General features: G+C 42.0%; 1 protein-coding gene across 2 annotated transcripts in view; it reads right to left on the bottom strand.

Moving 5' to 3' along the window:
* Positions 1–24,052, bottom strand: part of cracr2b (calcium release activated channel regulator 2B) — a 115,709-nt gene that overhangs the window by 17,450 nt on the left and 74,207 nt on the right. For both annotated transcript variants that reach the window (XM_055649689.1, XM_055649688.1), the window contains 3 exons: positions 14,370–14,449; positions 9,071–9,218; positions 1,481–1,616 (listed from right to left, as the gene is read on the bottom strand). In XM_055649689.1, coding sequence (XP_055505664.1) covers positions 1,481–1,616; positions 9,071–9,218; positions 14,370–14,449 — 364 coding nt within the window. The remainder of the gene's footprint in view (positions 1–1,480; positions 1,617–9,070; positions 9,219–14,369; positions 14,450–24,052) is intronic.

Genomic DNA, 24,052 nt, shown 5'->3' with positions numbered 1-24,052 from the left:
ACCTTCACCCAGCAACGAGATCAATTCTAAATGTCAAACAATCTTGGCCCATGCTCAATATTGTTATAACCGGTAAACAAGAAGCAAGAGAATTCAAAGATTTTATTTTTAATGAGCCCTATAATTTTTCTTCCAAATTCCTCTCAGCAGTTCTCTAGCAATTAGTTAATCTCTGGAGATTTGAGAACAATACAAGAGTAAATGCAACATGAACAGCAGGGCTATCTAGTTGGTGGGACAGGGGGGGGATTTTGTTTATGTCCCACTGCACATTGCTGTTTGCAAATTTGCATAGAGACATAGTTTGTTTTATCATGTATCATAGATACATAGTCATAGAGCAGAGAAACAGGCCCTTCAGCCCAACTACTCCATGCCGACCAAGATGCCCACCTAAGCTAGTCCTATTTGCCCACGTTTGGCCCCTATCCCTCTAAACCTTTCCTATCCATCAGTGAGCAGTCGATCACTATCTCCTAGGAGGAAAGAAGAGAGATCTGTTTTTTGTACAACTGGTATAGACAGACACAAATGTCACTATCGTTTTATCATTCACTAATTGCAAGCCAGAACTTAATGGTTCTGGTCTTAATGGGTTGGTCTAGATACTGAGTTCCCATGGAAGTGAAGTTCCAAAACGTGATTCAATCCTTAAGCATGATCACGTGGCATGATTTAGGTTCCAAGAATGTGCTTAAGGACAACTGTTCCAGCTTTCACTGAGTTTCTACAAAACCGGTTTGGCGAAACACCAATTTATTAAAGAAAAGTATACAATAAAACGTTGTATATTCCCTCCAGAGGCAATAAGCCGAATTCCAGCAAGTGTCAATATTTTCCACAAGAAAAGAAAGCTTTACTGAAACTGAAATGCCACTTTGTTACCTCAGGCCATCCCAATGCAAACCATAAGTTGGCCAAGAAGGAACTGCAGATGCTGGAAAATCGAAAGTACACAAAAATGCTGGAGAAACTCAGTGGGTGCAGCAGCATCTGGAGCCAGAGTCCAGGCTCCAGATGCTGCTGCACCCACTGAGTTTCTCCAGCATTTTTGTGTGCAAACCATAAGTTACCATTTTTAATGTAGTCCATGTTGTAGGATGGGAATGTAGCAGTTAATTTGCACACAACTAGGTCACAAACACATAGTTCCTTCCACTGCACAAACTAAGTCAAGAAGTTTGTATATAGCAATTAACTAAGTGCGCAGGTATTCTTAGGTATGGTTTGAGGCTAGGACACAGGGCAACATGCCTGGTGTTCTTCAAAGCATGCTATGGTATATGTTACATCAGACTGAGAAGATAGATATGGCCATGGTTCGTATCTCATCTGTAAGAGCCACTTCCAATATGCAGCAATCTCATTTGAGACATTTGTTAACCTTGGTGACGTATGACAACTTACAAGAAAAACATTCAGCTGGAAAGAAAAAACGTTTTTTTTATAATTAAAGTGCAGTTAGAAGTTTCATATTTACCAATTGTGGCACTAGTTTCAGGGATAAATCGATCGTAGCAGAAACGGTGAATGAACGAGCTCTTCCCAACCCCGGAGTTTCCAATAAATACCACTTTGAACATCCTATCAGGGGAAGAACTCACTGGCTCAGACTCCTGGATAAAAGGATGAAAGAAAAGTCAGCTTAGCCCCTTCCGAGGCCAACAAGAGTCATTCGCAGGTGATCTGCTTTTCTTCATAGATCCATATTTCTGATCTTTAATAACACAAAGTTTCACTGTTTTGTTAGCATTGCAGTTGTTAATGATGCAATCAATTTTAGAATGAAGTGCCATATTTGTCCAACATGGGTGTGTATGGGTGCCACAATTTACAACACCACTTGATTGAGGGTATCATATATTTAGAGCCTGCCTTTAAGCAAAAGCAGGACACAATGAAACAATGCACCAAAAGTCAATAACCCAATTCAATTGTTCTGAATAGTGACAAATATGTAATATATCTACAGAAAAAAATAAATGATATTGTGTGACAAGTTAATATCCGTTGAGAAAACCTCCAACTCAGGAAAGGTCAATTCCTCTTGTGTTAATTTTCTTACGGGAAGGTGAAATTGTAAAGGTGAAACAGCAAAAAGCAATCATTAAATTGCCTAAAAATTCTGGATTTTGCTGGATTTTGGAAGCAGCAATGAACAATTGTTTTGGGTCCAGAATTTGTGATGGGTTTCTGTACAGGGAGTTCTTATCAGTCCAACTGTACATGAAGCTACAAGGTATTTGGGATTTAGTGTAGTTTAGAGCACGGAGACAGGCCATTTGGCCCACCGAGTCCATGCCGACCATTACCCACTAGTTGTCTGTTATCCCACCATCTCATCCACATTCAGGTTAATTTACAGAGGCCAATTTATCTACAAAGACACACGTCTTTGGATGAAACCAGAACACCCAGAAAAATCCCACGTGGCCACAGGGAGAATATGCAAACTCCACACAGACAGGATGCAATGTCAGGATGGAACCTGGGTCTCTGGCGCTGTGAGGCAGCAGTTCTACCGCTGCACCACATTGGGATGTGTTACCAAAGGAATGATGCTGTGGATCTTCTCAGCCAATCAGAATTCTCAAGAAGTGACTGAGAGCCTGAACCAGGAAGTAACAATCGGAATCTTTTAACTCATCGCAAATTAGATACAGGAAATGAAAGAGGATAATAACTGAATAACTACAGATATAAACAACAGAAATCAGAAAGGAGACATGATTATTTTATCTCCAACATTTATTAAACTTCTCACTTCTTACAGTTAATTTTCTGTGCAGAAAATTGGCTGACATAAGGAACATCACGTCATGAGGGGAATATTTACAGGTGAAGTGAAAAGTCCTAAATTTCTCTGGTGATCTTAGTGTGCATATAATTTGGTGAATTAGGAGTGGCGCAGTGGCACAGCTGGTAGAACCACTGCCTCACAGCACCAGAGACCCAGATGCGATCCTGACCTCGGGGACTTGCTGTGTGGAGTTTGCACGTTCTCCCTGTGACCACGTGGGTTTCCTCCAGGCACTCTAGTTTCCTCCCACATCCCAATGTCATGTGGGTTTGTAGGTTCATTGGCCTCTGTAAAATTGCCCCTAAATAGTAGGGATGCAAAATTGGGATAACACAGAAGTAGTATGATCAGGTGACTGACGGTCGGCTTGGTCTCAATCGGATGAAGGGCCTGTTTCCACGCTATATATCTAAATTATAAAGATGAAGACGATAATGGAAAGGAGAAAGAAAACATAGTGCAGAATATCTACAGAGAAAATGAAGGTTTTATAAAAGACCACAACGAGGTAGATTGGGAAATCAGGAATATATCCGTAGCTTATGGGATATTTGTTCAAGAGTCTGGTAACAATGGGGAGGAAGCTATTCTTGAATCTGGTGAAAGGAGCTTTCAAACATTTGTATCTTTTGCCCGAATGGAGAGGAAAGGTGAGGGAATCTCATGGTATGTGTGGTCCTTGATTATGTTGGCCTTTTGGGGATAGTGTGTTGTGTAGATGGAGTGGATGGAGGCGGGGGAAGGGTGACGGACTAGGCTGCATCTACAATGCTCTGCAATTTCTTCTCGCCTTGGGCAGAGCAGATGCCTAATCAAACTGAGATGCATCCCAATGCAATGCTTCCTGTGGTGCATTTGTAGAAATTGGTAAGAATCAATGGAGACATGCCCAATTTCCTTAGTCTTCTTGGGAAATAGAGGTGTTGGTGTGCTTCCTTGCCTATTGCATTAATGTGATTGGACAAATTATTGGTAATACTGTATTATCACCTAGGAACTATAAGCTCTCAAACATCACCATTGGTGCAAACTAAGCCATATATTTATTTTGACACACATAGTACTCTGCTAGCTAGATCCACATCTAAGAGAAGAGTGAGAAGAGAGGGACACAAGGAGAACAAAGGACAGATAATGAACAGGGAGGAGCAGAAGAGGTGAATGAGAGAGGAATACAGATGCATGCTAGTAGGAGCAAGGTGCAGAAATAATATAGAGAGAATGGAGACTACAGATACAAAAGGACAGTGCTGGAGTCGCTCAGTGGGTCAGGCAGCATCTCTGGAGGTTATGGGTAGACAACATTTTTGGGTCGTGACCCCTCCTCCGACATGTAATTAAGATAAATGAAGAGATGTAGAGTGAGGTGAAATGCAAGAACGTTAGCTTACGAAGTGAAAAGAAAAACAGAGAGAATAGAAGTTATGAGTCAAGAGGGAAAAGGAGGCAAGGCGAAGAGAAGATTGTAGAGGAGATGAGATGAAATGGAAATGAGAGTAAATAAATAAGTGTGAGAAAATAGATGCATGAAGGTAGAGAGATTAAGGGAAAAAGGTGGAATGGAAAAGAATGGTGGCATGGAATGGAGCTGATTGTAGATGAGAGGACTATAGATATTACAGTCATAGAGTCATACAGCAGAGAAACAGACCCTTCGGCCCAGCTTGTCCATGCCAGCCAAGATACTTAATTTACACTAGTCCCACCTGCCCATGTTTAGCCCATATCCCTCTAAACGTTTCCTATCCATCCACCTGGCCAAATGGCTTTGAAAAGGTGTTATAGTACCTGGCTCAACTACCTCCCCTGGCAGCCACTGTCTTCTGTGTGGGAAAAGGTTGTGGATATTATTATTTGTTTATTATACACATTGCATTAATGTTATTGGGCCCGGACAATCAGTGATATTATGATGGTATGGCTTTAGATATTAGTATTAGTTTATTATTTATTTGTATTATACAAATTCTAGTCAACAATTTGAAGACAGTTTTCCCTTGATTCTCTCCGAGCTATCTCTGCAGCATATGAACACTGCTGTCCAAGGACAATCAAAGTAGGAGCGACAATAGACTAGAGCTCTACTTTTGACCATTTTGAAAAAATAGCAATGCAAACCTAAAGCTGAGCAAGTTGGTCGATTAATTGGCCACGGTAAATTCCCACTGGTACATGGGAGAGTGGGAGAATATGGGTCAAGTTAATGGGAATATGGGGACATTTAAAGTGGATTTGACCAGTGGAGGGATTAATGTAAATAGGTGGCTGACGGTCGGCATGGGCTCGATGGGCTGAATGGCCAGTTTCTGTGCTGTACCTCTGTGTGACTCTAGGGTGGTGCATGATTGAAATAGGATCTTAGTGGTCCTCTTCTGATCCCCGATCTTCTTGCCCTTGTGTGTGGTTTGGGGAACGCTGTCACGGTGCTACAAGTTGCTGCAAGGCATTTGGGAATAGGTGCCCGGTGCAGATGATGATAGGAGTGAATGTTCGCATATTTATTGGGTGCCAGTAAAAGTGTCTGTCTTCCACCTGGGAGCCAGAGTTGCTCTCGTGTAGGTATATAAAGAGCATATTATCACATTCAAATATGTTCCTTAGATGATGATACAACTTTGGGGAGTCATAACATGAGTCATGCTCTGACCTGCTCTGGTAAACGTGTCTCCTCCTCTAACCTCATCTACTGCATAAACATAAGAATTTGTGCTCCTGAAGTGGCCTTCTTTACATCATGGTGACCAAGCATAGTCTAAGCGACCGGTTCAACAAAAACGCGCTTGGTCTGCCAAGGCCTGCTGGATCTCCTGATTGCTAACCATTTTAATTCCCCTTCCCATACCAACTTTTCTGTTTTGGACTTCCTCCATTGCCACAGCAAGGCCACATGCAAACTGGAGGAACAGCATCTCATATTCCACTTGGGTAACTTACAATCCAATTATATGAACATTGAATTCTTCAAATTTAGGTAACTAACCAACTACTACTTTTCCCCTTCCTTTCCCCCTTCCACTAATATCCATTCCTCTGACTACACATTTCATGCATCTTCTCTTTTTGTCTTCTTCCCATCGCAGGCCTTTGTCCACCCATCTGCCAAAACCCCCCATCACCTGTATCCCTTGCCAGGCTTTGTCCCACTTGCACCTCTCTTCCAACCTGGCTATTACAATCAGTCTAAAGAAGGGTCCCGACCAGAAATATCCATGTTCTGATCGCTGAGTTACTCCAGCATTTTGTGTCTTTTTTTAATAAACCAGTACCTGCAGTTCCTTGTTTCTATGTGTTGCCAATGGCAACTCTGAGGATGAAACAGGAAATGGTGGCAACGGTATTGAATGAGAAATGATTATAGACAAACTGGTGTGGAGAATCAAATTGCCCCGTATACATGATATTAAGATACCCTGCCTCTTCTCAGCCCACTGCTGGACGTCACAGGCTGCTGCTTCACATTAACACAACTCGATTCATTATCAGAAATATTGTGAATGGAACTAACTGCTGTGCAATCATCACTAAATATCCCCACTTTGTCACAGTGAAGGCATGGCAGTTGATGGAGCATTGCCTTGGAGATCTCCTGCACTGATGTTCTTGGACTGAGAGAATTGGCCTTCAACCACCAATACTCTCTTCTTCAGTGTGAAGAGCAGTCCCGACCCGAAACGGCGCCCATCCTTTTTCTCCAGAAATGCCGCCTGACCCACTGATTTATTCCAGCATTTTGTGTCCGGCTTCAGTATTAACCAGCATCTGCAGTTCCATCCTCCACATTGCACAACTTTTGGATGTGCAGGGAAACCAGAGCACCCGGAGGAAACCCACATGGTCACAGGGAGAACGTGCAAACTCAACACAGACAGCACCAGAGGCCAGGATTGAGGGGGGCAGATGGGGGGAGGGGGGAGCGGGCGGATAGGAGGGGGAGAGGGGGGAGAGAGTGGGGGGGGGTAGTGGGGGGAGAGGGGGAGAGACAGAATCAGAGAACATAGGTTTAAGGTGAGGGGGGGGGGGAAGATTTAATAGGAATCCAAAGGCCAACTTTTCCTACACAAAGAGTGGTGGGTGTTTGGAACTTGCTGCTGGAGGAGGTATTTGACATGTACTATCACAATGTTTAAGAAACATATAGACAGGTACATGGATAGGATAGGTTTAGAGGGATATGCACCAAACGCAGGCAGATGGGACAAGTGTAGATGGGTCATGTTGGTCATCATGGATAAGTTGAGCCAAAGAACCTGTTTCTATACTGTATAACTCTGAAGAGAGGGTTAGCATAAACTATGGTGTGGAGCTACAGGAAGAGGCCAGGGAAGGATATAGATGGAGGGGGGAGAAAGCAGAGGTGACGTGGGATGGGCAGGATAGGGCAAATGTTAATTCACAATCTGACCATAAATGGAAGCTCATGAAAACATATATAAAAACACTGGAAGAATAATAATTTTAACAAAGATGTGATTTTATAAAGACACTTGAATCAATCTCAACTAATCAAAGAAAAATGAAAAGTAAACCTAGATCATATTTTATTGTGTTTATTGAATCTAAACACTGCATGTCATATTCAATGGTTCTTTATTATCACGTGTACAGGTGTACAGTGAGGTAGTCTTTTTTGCATACAGTTCAGTAAAGTATTGTCATACCAATGCCAATTGTGAGGGAATGACATGGTAACATTAGATGCACATCACATCACGGTCTCTAGCAAGTAGATAGGAACAGAACAAGCAAGAGAACTTCCAAGGCAAGTATCCATTGCTTAATAACACACAATTATTCTGTTTGTTTAATTGCACTGTTTATGCATAATCATGAACCAGATAATCTGATTTAACATTTACCAAACCTGATATGTAAGCCCATAAACTTACCTGAAAAAATAAGCTCAATACATTCTGTGAAATCAAATGCTCCCAATCAACTGAATTGGTGCTTCCCTTCTCCCCATAGGAGATTTCTAATTTCATTTTGTGGACTTGGTTGCAGAAGAAACCTTGTAGTTTGAAGATGACACAAAACTTGGAAGTACAGTGGGCAGAGGTGAATATTGACTGAGTGCATGAGCTACGTCAAGCTAGTGGAACAAGAAGATCCGTGGCTGATGAGATTTAATGCTAAGACATGTAAAGTGATGTATTAGAGGAATGAGGAAAGAAAATGTAATATAATCGATGCAATTCAAAGGGAATTTTGGAACAAAGAGATCTGAACATATTGGTATCAGGAAAGGATGATAAACTGGTTAAAGCACCATTCAATGTCTTGGGAATGAGTCATAGAGTCATGGTGATACAGTCAAAACAGGTCCTTCGGCCCAACTTGCCCACACTGGTCAACAATGTCCCAGCTACACTAGTCCCTCTAGCCTGCACTTGGTCCATATGCCTCCAAACCTGTCCTATCCATGTCTAACTGTTTCTTAAACCACGGGATAGTCCCAGCCCCAACTACCTCCTCTGGCAGCTTATTCCATACACCCACCACCCTTTCTGTGAAAAAGTTACCCCTCAGATACCTATTAAATCTTTTCCCCTTCACCTTCAACTTATGTCCTCTGGTCCTCGATTCCCCTACTCTGGGCAAGATACTGTGCCTGATCTGTTCCTCTAATGATTTTGTACACCTCTATAGATCACCCCTCATCCTCCTGCGCTCCATGGAATAAACACCCAGCCTACTCAATTTCTCCCTATAGCTCACATCCTCTAGTCCTGGCTACATCCTCGTAAATCTTTTCTGAACCCTTTCAAGCTTGACAATATCTTTCCTATAACATAGTGCCCAGAACTGAACACAATATTTTAAATACGGTCTCACCAACGTCTTGTACAACTGCAACATGTCCTCCCAACTTCTATACTCAACATTCTCCCAATGGCTGCATGGGTTTTGTCTGGGTGCTCCCCTCAGTTTCCTCTCATATCCTAAAGGTGTACAGGTTCATAGGTTAGGTTTCAACTGCACATTGTCCCCAATGTAGGTGTGGGTGGGCAGTAGAATTGATGGGATTGTGGAGAGAGTAGGTTTCAGGAACAATTAGTGGAGGAATGGGATTGCTGTGAGGTGGCATAGACATGATGGGTTGAATGGCCCTCAACCCTACTCCCCCTTAGTCCATACAGTGAGGGTTAACTGTATAGTGATTCTTTGATTATGCAGAAGCTCAAACAGGGAGGTCCATTGTCTCGAGCAACCTCATGATCAATAACTGGAGGAAGAGTGATCAACCTGGGTAGCAGGATTGGTCATACTCACCATTGTTTCAGTGCCAATTGGCTGGCCTCTGGGTGAGAGTGGGACTTCATCTTCCTCTCCGGAGGACAGTGCGGGTAGTCCAGCCACCCCACAGTCTGCATCCTCATCTGGCAGCCCATCGTCCTCTACAGACGTGGGACTGCACAGCCTGCACAAGAATCCATTTGTCACAGATACAAAAACGAACACAGGAAAAATAAGAACCAACCAATGATTATTTTGAGTATCAGCTTCATCTGAAGTTATTACATGCATGTAAAACAGTGCACAACCTCAACCCAATTCACTTGCCAAAGCATCTAATATCATCCAAATCAATGTGGCTGGATGCAAACCTAGTATCATATTCAGTCCCATCAGGTTTCTAATGGCCAAACCTAGTAAAAATTGCCCCATAACTAAGCAGCTCATAGTCATACAGCGTGAAAACAGCCCTTTCAGTTGAACTTGCCCACACCGACCAGCATGTCCCATCTACACTAGTCCCACCTGCCTACATTTGGCCCATATCCCTCTAAACCTATCCTATCCATGTACCTGTCCTAATGTGTTTTAAACATGATAGCATCTGTCTTAACTATCTCCTCTGGCAGCTTGTTCCAGATACCTACCACCCTATATGTAAAACAGTTGCCCCTTATGTTCCTAATGAAAATTACCCTCTTCAGCTTAATCCTATTTTCTCTAGTCCAGGGAAAGCGGGGGAGCACTGTCTGAAATTCACACCCGCGATGAACAGGAAGGTAAAAGACGGCTGGCACAGGGAATGGTAAGTCCTTTAGAGAGCAGGGAGGGGAAGAAGGGGAGGGAAGGGGAGGGAAGGGGAGTGAAGGGGGGCGAAGTAGTGGAGTTACTTCTAAGAAGCCAGACAACTTTTCATGAAGTTTAGCGGGCATTTAACACTACCGGTCGGTTTTCCTTGGTTCTGAAAACTCCAATGGGCCAATTAAAATGCCCAGTCAGCAAAGGAGATTGCCTCTGGCTACCTCGACTGTCTATAACTACATGGCAACCCCACTACCACTGCACTATGAGTTCAAAAGAAATATGCCGACCAATTTTTGCTTGCGGAAAATTTTTCAGCATGCTGAAAATTTTTCCTCGCCAAACTGAGGCTGCAAGTATGCGGGAACTTCCCTCGAGCATGAAGGAGAGTTCCAGTGCCCTCCTAGGACCATGTGTCGACCATGCTGCAAGTTTGTCGCGAGCGCAAACTCTTCTAAACTCGCATATTAGGTCGCCATAGTGGGACAGGCCCTTTAGGCAACAACAATGGGGCTATGCAATCAGGAATTATGCAATCAATGTGACATGGAATTTTCAATCTGAAACATTAACTCTGTTTCCCTCTCCACAGATGGAGCATGACCTGTTGAGAGCCGCCAGCATTTTCTGTTTTGGTTTCAGATTTTCAACATTTGCAGGTTCTATTATTTTCAGTTACTCAATCAAACATGATACAGTGCTGCAAATATGTTAAAGAAAACATGATCTGGCATAAATAAATTCCTTGGGAGTAAGTTTAGATTAAGGTTTAGGTTTATTAATGTCACATATACAGAGGTAGAATGAAAAGCATTTGTGTGCGTGCGACCCAATCTAATCAGGTAATACCACACGTGATTACAATGAAGCCAAACACTAGTACAAAATATAGAGCAAGGAGAAAATACCAGATTGTAGGATATAGTTTCAACAGCGTTGCAGCAGAACAGTTGCTGAGGAAAAACTCCAATGTCTGCAATGAGGTAGATTGAAAAATCAGGACAGTAGCCTAGTTTATGGAGGGACCATTCAGATGTCTGATACAGAGGGGAAGAAGCTGTCCCCGAGTCTGGTGGTGTACGTTTGCCCCAGAAATTGTAGTTTGATATGTTACCTAAAGGCCGTCCTATTTATTTCAAACGGAGCATTATGTTTCCCATTAAAATGGCAAAGAGCAAAATTCCAGAGCCAGAATCAGAGATTTTCTTAAAGATGGAGAATGTTTTGAATATCAATTCTGTTGGGTAAAAAAAAAATCTGGGGACCTTGAAAGTAGTCCCTGATCCATCAGTTATTTTTTAATGCCATATGTGCAGTTATTATTAAATTATTATTCATTTGGACTGCAAGATTGATTTTGCAAAATTTGGCCTCGTGCCTAGGTGCAGTCTGGCACAAAAATACATATATCAGAATGTGGAATAATGTAGGATTGGGGTAATGATAAGGAGGGGTTGGCACAGACAAAATGGGCCAAATAGTCTGTTTCCATGTTGTTTAGCTCAGTTTGGTTTGGTTCGGAGATATAGCATGGAAACAGGCCCATCGGCCCACCGAGTCGTGCTGACCAGCGATCACCTATACATTAGTCTATCCTACCTACTAAGGACAATTAACCTACAAACCTGCACGTCTATGGAATGTGGAAGGAAACCGGAGCACCTGAAGAAAAACCATGCGGTCACAGGGAGTCAGGATCTAACTCAGGCCTTTGGCGCTGTGAGGCAACAACTCTACTGCTGCACCACCATATTGTATCTCCATGTTATTCTGTGTCCCAAGAAACGGTGAATGTGTTTCCTAGTGTTTCGAGTGCGTGGGAGAGCCCGCAATGAAGGCGAGGAGCCAGGCAAATTCTGTAGAAGCTTTAATGAGCACAGCACACTACTCTCCGCTTCAGTGAGAGACTGAAGACTGGTCTCACGCCAACAATCCCTGCTCTTATCTTCGCAGCTGGGCGCCGCCCCCGGAAGTGCCGAGGGGGATGAACCAGGGAGTGGCCTACTCCCCAGGAACCGCCACACTAGCAAGATAACTATTTGGTGTTATTTCGAAAGTGGAAAAAGATCCATGTAGAGAATCCATCTTACAATCATTGGAGAAATGGATAAATCAAGCTTCGGTTCAGTTTATAAATCAAAGTGAGACATCTGGCAGTCATTCACAAGTACTATAAACAAGAACATTCTGATGGAAAATGTTAGCATAGAATCAGAGACCATCAAATCTGTTCTGACAGCGTATGTGAACTCTGGATAACATTGCAGTGTAAGGATGTCAAACTCAGAAGCAGTCACTATTTGTCGGGATTAACCTGTAATCAGAATTTTATGCTGGAGAATAGAATTCCATCTCAAACACTAAAGTCTCCATGAAGTCACATACATCATGAATGAGCTCCAGAGCTCATGCAACCTACACCAATCACCCTTAATTCTGCGTGAAGCAAGAATGCCAAGTGAATGGAATATAGTTTGCTGTTTTCAAGCAAGTTTATGCCGAGTATGATATCTTTGATTTCGAGCAGGTTTATGCCAGATTAAATAGACTGATTCCCATCCCAATTCTACTTTGGGCCCCCAGATACGGTAACCTGAGGAAACTCTAATCCAGAAAGGTAGAACTGCAGATAGACAAAAGCGCTGGAGAACCTCAGCGGGTACGGCAGCATCTATGGAGCGAAGGAAATAGGCAACGTTTCAGGCCGAAACCCTTCTTCAGACTCCTGACCCTTCTTCAGACATCTTTGGACCCCTATTCAGCAGTTCCTTCTTAAACAAAGATAGAACTGCAGATGCTAGTTTATACCAAAGATAGACATAAAGTACTGGAGCAACTCAGCGGGTCAGGCAGCACCTCTGGAGAAAAGTGATGGGTGACTTTTTGGATCGGGGTCATTCTCTTAATCTCTAATCCAAACTGATTTGGTCTAGATTCAGAACAATACATCTGAGGTCAAGTGTGAATTGTAACAGCCTAGTACTAAAGCCTAGTACTAAATTCTGATGTCTTTCCTGCAAATGTAACTATCCTCTCAGTTCTCTTACTGTACATTTCTGACATGTTCCTCCCTTTTCCAAAGGACAGTATGACTAACTACCCGAGCAAAAAATGAACTTCATCAGAGTAGCTTGGCAAGACTTTGTGCAAGTTACATTAAGTCTGATTAATCTCCTGGAAATGTTTGAGGTAGACAAAATATTTCTATCTGATGGAGTAAGTCAAGAAAGATGGACAGGATTTTAAAATTAACATTAGGCAATTTAGTGGGGAAGAATGCACTTATGTTCCACCAAATAATGGTGATATCTACTCCCATGAAAATACCGCGAAGGCTGTACAATTAGACATTTTGTCAAATGAGATAGAGAGTTATAAGGAAGATTATCTAGGGAGATTGAGTCAAAGGCCAAAATGGTTTTTCTCACGTTGTCAAGATTTTACAATTAGTGCATATTATTAATCTTAACAACTCATGAGGAAAATAACAGATTTAGATGGATATGTGCCAAATGCAGGCAGGTATGACTCACGTTATCTGGTTATATATAACATGTCCTACCTGCCTGCATTTGGCCCATATCCATCTAAATCTGTCCTATCTATGTCCCTGTCTAATTGTTTCTTAAATGTTGCAATAGTGTCTACCTCAACTACCTACTCTGGTATCTTGTTCCATACACCCTTTGTGTGAAAAGGTTATCCCTCAGATTCCTTTTAAATCTTCCCTCCTTCATCTTAAACCAATGTCCTATGCAGGTGAGACATAGTTTCTTTGGAAGGTGGATCTCTTATTAGCTATTTCTGTACAGAAGAGTTTCTTGGAGTGCTGCATTATTTCACAATCTACCATCAAGATTATCTTTAAGAAGGAACTGCAGATGCTAGAAAATCAAACATAGACAAAAATGCTGGAGAAACTCAGTGGATGAGGCAGCTGAGGTTAAATTTCCTTCCTTTGGCATTTCAACTCAACAGCAGTGCTGTTTGGAGCCCTCTGCTTGGATTCACATTAAATGTGTCTATATCCGCAGACTGCCCTTGATCGGACTTTGCTGGCTTTACCTTGCATTAAACGTTATTCCCTTATCATGAACCTATACACTGTAAATGGATCGATTGTAATCATGTATTGTCTTACTGCTGACTGGTTAGCACGCAACAAAAAGCTTTTCACTGTACCTTGGTAAACGTGACTATAAACTAAACTAAATCTAAACATTTCCAGAGGTGGCTTACTGGAGAGGCTCTGTAGTTATGTAGTGGCTGATATTAGGGAGAACAAATATTCTCTCCTGTATCAGGTGGAATATCCCTGTAAAGCATTTTACAATTCTCACAACTTGATTAGCTGGCTCTGTAAAGAGGAAGTCTTAAGGACGCAACATGCTTCCACATTGAAAGGATCAGGTCACAGGTGATTGCACAAACATTGCACTCAGTATCGTGAACAAATGAAGAACAAAGTGCCCGCACTAAAAGGAGATCTCACAACACATTGCATGCACTTAAATTGCATTGACACGGGTCTAACCGTTTGACTGGTTTGTCTTCCACCAGGTAATTGCCTATCACTGAACCTCTCTTCAACAGTGTTTTTTTGCTGGGAGATCTCTGAAAATCAAAATGGTCAGAACAATTAATTCACATGAGTTTGTGGAGGATGAGGAAATAACAATAAACATTCCCAACAATCAACAATGCATTCACAAAGCAAAATGTCCCAATAACCTCAATAACTCAAATCTTCTCTCTGTGTGAAAGGTTCACTTACATTACACTCGTTTTATATAGCTTATTGCAATAAAATATTTTTGGCCTATAGGTTACGTTACATCATTTAAAAGGGGCAGAAAGGGTCCTGAACAATCTGCCCGGAAACATGGCTAAATAACTCCCGTTAAATAAGTGTTCATGGTGTTTCGAAAATGTTTGCCGTCATGAAGCCGGGCTGTTCATCAAACAACGGCAGGAGCGCGGGAGAAAGGGTTCCCTCTGCTTGGCTGGCACACGAGGCAACCATTCCTTCTTCACTCACACAGTTAGACTTCCAACTGATGGGCACATTGCAAAGGACAATCCTATTTCAGTCTCTGTGTCCGCAATATGTGAAAGCAACTGCATTTTTGCTGGGATGATGGAAGACCACAAATCAGAATTTGCCCGCTCGAAGCTGAGGAATGGGAAGAGTAAATGTTAATAAAAATGCTTTACATTGTATCCAGAGATTAAGTTCTGCCTTTACCACAGTTTATCGATTGATAGTGGAACATAGCATAACACAAACCTGCTCTTTCAAATCTCCCTGACAAACACAGATGAGAGTGCTGCTGGACTTCAGAAAGTTACAACGATATGAAGGGTCGCAGCCAAGAAAAGGCTACGAGCCTTCATGTCTGCTCATCACTACATGAAGACTCACAGTCTTTACATGGTGACCAGCTATGGTCACTATGTGAAGGCTTACAGTCAGTAAATAGTGACCAGCTGTGCTCACCACATGAAAACGTACAGCCTTTAAATAGTGACCAGCTGTGATCACTATACGGCGGCAGGCGCGGGCACACCGCGACGCCTTGTGTCTCCCTTTCAAGGGAGATGCTAAAAATGCATTTCGTTGTCTCTGTACTGTACACTGACAATGACAATAAATTGAATCATTTCATTTCATTTTTTTAATATGACAAAACCAGGTTGAAACTACCATTTTATTTCAACAATTTTGGTTTGATTGGTTATACATTACTCTATAAGCAAATCTGGTCCCATTTGGGAACAAAATTGTTTTGAAAAGTGCTGTGTTTCTTGTTAAAAAGAATGGCTTTGAACAAAGTTCACCAAATGACATCAGTATGGTTAAGAGTGGGCAGGTTCACAATGCAACACTGGCCACCAACGGAGGACGGACAACAAACCTGGGAAGCGACCGGGTAAAAAACTTTCAATGAAACACAAACTCTAAAATGCTGATGAAAAATCTGCACAAAGCAACAGTGATGGGTGGAGAGATTGAATCCATTTCAAAAACAGGGCATGGAGAGTCGCAGTTTGATTTTAAGTGAATTATACTATAATCTACAAGGCAAAGAGTTTCTTCTGCATTCGGTTTTTCAATCCACACAAATTTATTGTGCACTCGTAGAAATTATTGGCCATTCGCAACACGTAATCTGCCTGTCACTTCTCAAGAAGTCGCACGTGCTTGGTTTTTTACCAAAATGCTGTTTGCATGATCTGTTAGATTAACATTAGTAACTCTGCAATTTTCTGTCTGTTATCTTACGTATCATCTGTTATACCCTGAGTCTGAAGAAGAGTCTCGACCCCAAACATCACCTATTCCTTTTCTCCAGAGAGGCTGCCTGCCCTGCTGAGTTACACCTGCTTTTTGTGTCTGTCATCTGGTATACTCCCTGCTTGTAATGCTTTCCTAAGTACCATTGATGTAGTGCAGGTAGTGTTCTGGTCTGCACAGCTTATAGGAACCCTTTTCTGTTGAATGCACAGTTTAGAACATGTTCCAGTGTGCTGTGCACAACAGTGCCGATCATTAACTTGAATGGTAAGGAAAACAGACAAAGCTACTTACTAAACTTGTAAAAAAAAAAATTCCCATCTATAACTTAGCTCAGGTTAGACAAGATTTCATTGTTAGATTCCTTAATTAAAATCAGATTTGTTCCCCATATAACAAGTGCTCAGATTAAACTGGGCTTGATAGCACTCGGGGGAAGCACTTTTGGACATTTTACTGCATTACTGTTGGTATATAAATGCAATTGCTCTTGTTAGCAAGATATTATTCAAAACAGCACCATATGGAAAATCCGCTTCACATGGCACAAATTAAAACAAATATTGCAAAGTTTGTTTGCATCAAATATCTTTATTATCAAAGATCAGCTTACTTGAAGTTTACCTCAAATAATTTAACAAAAAAAAAAAATTACAAACCCTTCATAAAACTTTTCATACATATTATGCAGACCTTTGAAATGACTTGGCATTTTAATCAATTGAAAGATAACCCATGAAGGTTTAAACATGTTTAATTTAGAAATACAGCATAGAAACAGGCCCTTCTGCCCACCAAATCCATGCCGACCATCGATCACCAGTTTAGACTAGTTCTATGTTATCCCACTTTCGCATTCACTCCTTACATACTACGAGCAATTTATAGAGGCCAATTAACCTACAAACAGAACCAGGGGCCACAGTTTAAGAATAAGGGGTAGGCCATTTAGAACGGAGATGAGGAAATACTTTTTTCACACAGAGAGTCTGTGGAATTCTCTGCCCCAGAGGGCGGTGGAGGCCTTGAACTCTCTCTTGATGCTTTCAAGAGAGAGTTAGATGGAGCTCTTTAAGATAGCGGAGTCAAGGGATATGGGAAGAAGGCAGGAACGGGGTACTGATTTGGATGATCAGCCATGATCACATTGAATGGCGGTGCTGGCTCGAAGGGCCAAATGGCCTACTCCTGCACCTATTGTCTATTGTCTCACATTTTTGGAAGAAGTGTTCCTCCTTTTCTCTAGAGATACTGCATGACCCGCTGAATTACTCCAGCATTTTGTGTCTGTCTTCGGTATACATCAGCATCTGCAATTCATTCCTGCACATTTGTTGGATGAAACCAGAGCACCCAGAAGAAACTCACATGGTCACAGGAAGAAACTCCACACAGACAGCACCCGTGGTCAGGATTGAACCCGGGTCTCTGACTCTACGAGGCAGCAGATCTACCAGCTGTGCCACTATGCATGGTTGTTTGTAAATTTAGAACATTCTAGCTTGTATACTATCCAGCTAATACTTATTTTCATCATCTTAAGCTGCAGAATGAATTATTTCACTACTGTGTGGAGTTTGCACAACCTTCATGTGACTGCATATTTTAAACTACTTGTATCGTGCCTGTTCCAGGAAAGAGGTGGTGGTATTGGGGCACTAAATGCGTGTACACCAATGTTGGACAAGGAAAAGAAAACACAGATTTGGAATAAATGGTTTACGCTCAATTTGTCAAATGGAATTAATGGAGTTCTGCTGGGATTACTGCTGGAGCCTCATCTATTCACAAGTAATGTCAATGATTTAAATAACTGGATTGTAAATGATTTAAACAACTATGTGTTTACTCACCACACAATCATAGGTGGCAATGTGGACGGCACAGTGGCACAGCTGGTTGAGCTGCTGCCTCAAAGTACCAGTGACCCGGGTCTGACCCAAACCTCAGATGCTGTCTGTGTGGAGTTTGCACAACGTTCATGTGCGTTTCCTCTAGGTGCTCGGGCTTCCTCCCTTAATCTTGATAGGTTCATTAGCCACTGTAAATTCCCCCATGTGATGAGTGGTAGATCCTGGGGGGGAATTAATGGGATTGTGGGGAAAATAATGTGGTATTAGTATGAATGTGTGGTTGATGGACAACATGAACTCTGTGAGCTACATGGCTCATGTCCATGCTGATTGTCTCTACAATGAAATGGAGAAACAAGAGGAGGACATGAAATGTCTGAAAAGGGAATATGAAAAGTTTAAAGAGTCGGCAATGGTTTGGCAGAATATAATGTGAAGAAATATGAAGTTAACGACTTTGGGAAGCACAATAAAAAAAACAGAACATTTGAACATATAATGTAGAACAGCACAGGAACAGGAAAAGAGGGGAGAGTACAGCTCACTGTTGTACAGAGGAAGCTGGGTGTATTCATATATGAAACACAGAAGGTCAGCAACAATTAAAAATGCAAACCTCGGTCGTAACTGCAAAAGAGGCGGAGTACAAAGTTGATCTTCCTGCAACACTACAGGATTGGTACCACACCTGAAGTGTTGTGTTCAATTTTGATCTATTTATTTAAGGAGGGATTTGTTTGTGCTGAGTTTAGGAAAGGTTTATTTTGTTCATCAGATCATGTCATAAGTGATAGGAGTAGAATTAGGCCATTTTGCCCATCAAGTCTGCACCATTCAATCATGATTTATCTATCTCTCCCTCATCTAAGCCCATTCTCCTGCCTTCTCCCCATAATCTCTGACACCTGTACTAATCAAAAATATATCTATCTCTGCCTTAAAAATATCCACTGACGTGGCCTCCACAGCCTTCTGTGGCAAATAATTCCAAAGATTCACTACCCTCTAACTAAATAAATTTCTCATCTTCTTCCTAAAAGAACATCTTTTAATTCTTCAAGATTCAAGAGAGTTTATTGTCATGTGTCCCAGATAGGACAATCAAATTATTGCTTTGTTTTCAGCACAACAGAATATTGCAGGTATAAATAATGCAGAACAGATCAGTGTGTCCATATACCATTGAATATATATATATACACACACAAATAAATAAACATATAAAGTGCAGTCGGCTAATTAAAGTTCAGATTTTGTTTGAGTTGAGTTTAATAGTCTGATGGCTGTGGGGAAGCAGCTATTCCTGAACCTGGTTGTTGCAGGTTTCAGGCTCCTGTACCTTCCACCTGATGAGTGCATGGCCAGGATGGTGTGGGTCCTTGATGATGCTGGCAGCCTTTTTGAGGCAGCGACTGTGGTAGATCCCCTCGATTGTAGGGAGGTCAGAGACGATGATGGACTGGGCAGTGTTTACAACGTTTTACAATTCTAAGGCTATGATCTCTAGTCCAAGACTCTCTCACTAATGGAAACATCCTCTCCACACCCACTCTATCCAAGCCTTTCACTATTCTGTATTCTGTACCTCTCTCATTTTTCTAAACTCCAGCGAGTCAGGCCCAGTGCCGACAAACGCTCATCATAGGTTAACCTACTCATTCCTGGGATCATTCTTGTAAACCTCTTCTGGACCCTCTCCAGAGCCAGCACATCCTTCCTCAGATATGGTACCAAAAATTACCAAAGTTGATTCCTGGGGTAAAGATGTTGGCACATGAAAAGGTCGAACAAGTTGACTTTGTGAGTTGCACCACTCTGCTGTCCACTGGATGGTACAAGACGCAATAATACAGATGGGTGTCTAGCAGCTACTAGCATGGACTGGGTGGGTTGAATAGCCTTTTTCCATTCTGTATGACTCCGAGACAGATGAAACGATTCCGCGGGAGTTCAAGAGGGTGGATGCCGAGATAAGTAAAATGCCTTATCTGCAAAATGGAAGTAGGGGCATAGTTGCAGAATCAGGGATCACCACATTGAAAGGCAAATGAGAAAGATCTTCATTTCAGTCAGACGATCTCTAGAATTATTTGGCAATCCTTAACATTGGCATCTGGAGAGACTAAATCAGTGAATACATTCAAAGCCAAGATAGACAGATTTTTGGTCCATTGGAGTCTGTATAATATGCACAGACATGTCCTTGACAGATGGAGCTCTAGGTGGAAAATTAGATGGATCCAAGTTCCCCAGAGTTGCTGCCTGGCCTACTGAGTTACTCCAGCAATTTGTGTCCTTTTGTCCAAGTTATTCCTGGCTGGAACTAATGGTAAGGAACAAACGCACATGAAGTCCTTCAGGCCCAACATGGCAACAATTCAACAATTAAAGCTGATCTTGGGAAAGAAGTATTTTTCAGTGCTGTAAACTATAGCAATTTTAATGTTTAAGGAGAAAAGAGCAAATGTTAGAGTAACAAACTTCTCTTTTACTCATCCAAACAGCAATTGAGGTTGTTGGTGGCTAAACGGGATATGATTCAAAGACATATTTTAAGTTGTTATACATAAGAGAAGCACTTTGAAGGGAAATTATCAATTCACCAATAAAGAATGGTGTCATTAGTATGACAATATCTCTCCCACAATCCATATTGTCCAATTAAATAGTGTTTTGTGGATGATCCACTCAGTCACATTTGACCTACGAACCTATACACACCATGAAGGTTAACAAAGCAACTTTAATACAAATGTCTAATGAATTGTAATCTGTAAAATTAGCACATTATTTCTTAATTTTCCACCCAAAATTCAGAAGAGTATTTGACTTATTTCACCAAATGAGCTTACATCTCCAGTTCCAAAGCTGTGAGGAACAAATTTTCACATCCTTCCGTCTCCATCTTAGTGGAGAGGGGTTACAGGAAGGATATTTTACTTGGTGAACAATATTTTTAATGAAAGAAAATAAATGAATGCAGAACTATAACTAAAGGAGCACAAAAGATGAACAAATACAATATTTGCATTCCAACTACTTTCAAAGAACATAAAAGCATTGAATGAGTGGGGAATGATTAGTGGCATTGGCTCCTTCCAAAACTTCCAGCAATGGGAAACACGGACAAATCCAATATTAAAAAACATTACTTATAGAAGATTTTATTAACTAATACCCTCGAAATCCCCCTAAATTCTTCACAAAACTATAATCATCTCGAGCAAGGATTCCCAACCTGGGGTAAATTTACCCCCAGGGGATGAATTTCGCCTACCCAGAAGGTAAATTTGTTGATTCTGGATTTGTACATATTTTTTCTCATTGACTGACTGTGTTTGGTTCTGATATACCAGTATCTGTTCATCATTAGTTGTTCATAAATAAGTGAAATAACATTGTCATTGTCAGGGGTAAACGGGACGAAAAAGGTTGGGAACCCCTGAGCTAGAGTACAGTCCTGACCTTGCATCTATAGTACCTCATTGGAGACATTTGAATTATCTTTAATCAGACTATCAAGCTTTATCTTGCACTAAAAGATGTACCCTATATCTTCTTTATCTGTGCACTGTGGACAGCTTGATTGTAATCATGTATTGTATTTTCTTTGGAAACCATACATTTCCACTGTACCTCAGTACCCATGACAAAACTAAATTAAACGAAAGTAAATTAATCTTTGCTTCATATTAAAATCATAGGAACAATTGTTCTTCCTCAATTTAAAAGTGCAAGAATTATAATTGATTGAATCAAAGCTTGTGAATATTGCTACATACATTCATGTAAAAATCAGCCTACATCCTGATACTTTGAAAGCCCAACACTTTCATTAACTCCACTCCCTCCCATTAACTCTAAGGCACATGACAGGTGGCAATATAAAAGTTACAGAATAAGAAATGTACCTCATCCTGGTACATGGATTGTAGATTTTGCACATCAGATACCCATCTATGTATTTGTCAACTCTACCCCGCCATTTAATCATGGCTGATCTATTCTTTCCCTCTCAACCCCATTCTCCTGCCTTCTCCACATAACTCCTGACACCCGTACTGATCAAGAACCTATCAATCTCCACCTTAAAAATATCCATTGACTTGGCCTCCACAGCAATCTATGAAAATGATTCAACACCCTCTGACAAAAGAAATTCCTCCTCATCTTTTTTCTAAAAGTACATTCTTTAATTCTGAGGCTATGGCCTCTGGTACTAGACTTTCCCACTTGTGGAAATCCTCTCCACGTCCACTCTATCCAGGCCTTCCACTATCCGCTAATCTCTAAGACTGCAAGGCTTTGAGTGCAGCATTGGATTAGCATACGATAAGTCTAAATCCCATGTTTACAACAGATCCTTCAGTTGGCCCTATATGGAAATAATCCCCTCTTCTATGTTTAAATATTTCACCGAAGCCAACTAACCTACAAACCTGTACGTTTTTGGAGTGTGGGAGGAAACTGATTCAGCGGGAGCAACCCCACGCAGTTACGGGGAGAACGTACAAACTCTTTACAGCCAGCACCCATAGTCAGAATCGAACCCAGGTCTCTGGTGCTAAGGCATCAACTCTACTGCTGCTGCACTGTGCCACTCTTGCTTTGATTAATAACCATTGAAACTCAACACTCCAGAAGAGCATCTTCGGAGTAACCGTGTGCATACAATGGTAGTCTTCAGTACAATCCTTTGACTTGATTCTACCATGCAGTTGAAACAAAGCTGATCTAGAATCGAGAACCAGAGTACAAAGTCTTAAGGTGAAGGGCGAAGGATTTAATAGGTTCAAAGGTTATTTTATTGGTCACATACACCTAGATGTAGTGAAATGCTTCTTGCCATGCAGCACATAAAGAAAGAATACAGACATAACAGTTATAAAGAAATTTTAAACATAAAACATCCCCCCACAATGGTTCCCATTATGAGGGAAAGCACAATGTCCAGTCCCCATCCCCAGTTCACCCATAGTCCGGCCTATTGAGGCCTCCACAGTTGCCTCCACGGAGGCCCGATGTTCCAGGCCGTTCTCACCGGGTGATGGTGCTCTGGCGTCGGGAGAATCCTCATAGCGGCATGGGAACCCTGGAACGGCCGCTTCCGTACTGGAGGCTGTGGCTTCCGAAGCCAACAAGGCCACGCCGGATGGAGCTCCACAACTGGTGATCTTGCTGAGACATCCCAGACTCCCGATGTTAAAGTCAGCGCCGCTGCCCGCAGCTGGTCACTCCGCGATGTTTTTATCGGTGGTCTCAGCTCACCGGAGTTCCAGCGCGGCGACCCGGGCAAGGCATCGCTGCTCCGCGATAGCGCTCCAGCGCTGTGCCGCCGCCGAAGCCGAGGTTCTGGGCGGTCCCCGACGGGAAACGCAGCTGCAGGGCCGCTGGTAGGCCGCGAGGACGGGTCGACGGTGCAGCCTGGAGAAAAGCTGCAAATCTCTGACCAGGTAGGGACCCTAGAAAAGCAGTTTCCCCCTTCCCCCCCCCCCCCCCCCCTCCTCCCCCCCACATAAAAAAGGCTAGAACTCTAGAACAAAAAACTCAACTAACTAAAAATTAAAAAAAGAGAGATAAAACGGACAGCTACATGCTGGGCAGCCATACCATACAGGACGGTGCCCCCAGTAAATAATAGGAATCTGAGGGGCATTTTTCACACAAAGGGTATGGGTGTATGGAATGAACTGCCAGAGGAGATAGTCGAGGCAGGGACTTTGCAATGTATAATAAACAATTAGACAGGTACATGGATAGGATAGGTTTAGAGAGATACGGGCCAAATGCAGGCAGGTGGGACTAGTGTAGATGGGACATGTTGGTCGGCGTGGGCAAGTTGAGCCAAAGAGCCTGTTTCCACACTGTATGACTATAACTCTAATAAGTGCATCCTGTCTTTACAGTTTTACCCAGTAGTGTGCAAAGATCAAGTGGTCATCACAGATACGATATGCTCAACTCACAAACCTCCAGGCTCCATATTATGGTGAAAACACCTTGAGGGCTGGAAAGGACGGAAACGTTTCTCAAGTTTAGGAGCTACAGTAATTGGATTGAACAAAGTAA

This window comes from Leucoraja erinacea, chromosome 18 (assembly GCF_028641065.1).
Source record: "Leucoraja erinacea ecotype New England chromosome 18, Leri_hhj_1, whole genome shotgun sequence".
Taxonomy (NCBI): Eukaryota; Metazoa; Chordata; class Chondrichthyes; order Rajiformes; family Rajidae; genus Leucoraja; species Leucoraja erinaceus.
The sequence above is the reverse complement of the archived record's forward strand: the minus strand, read 5'-3'. Positions and strand labels throughout refer to the sequence as shown.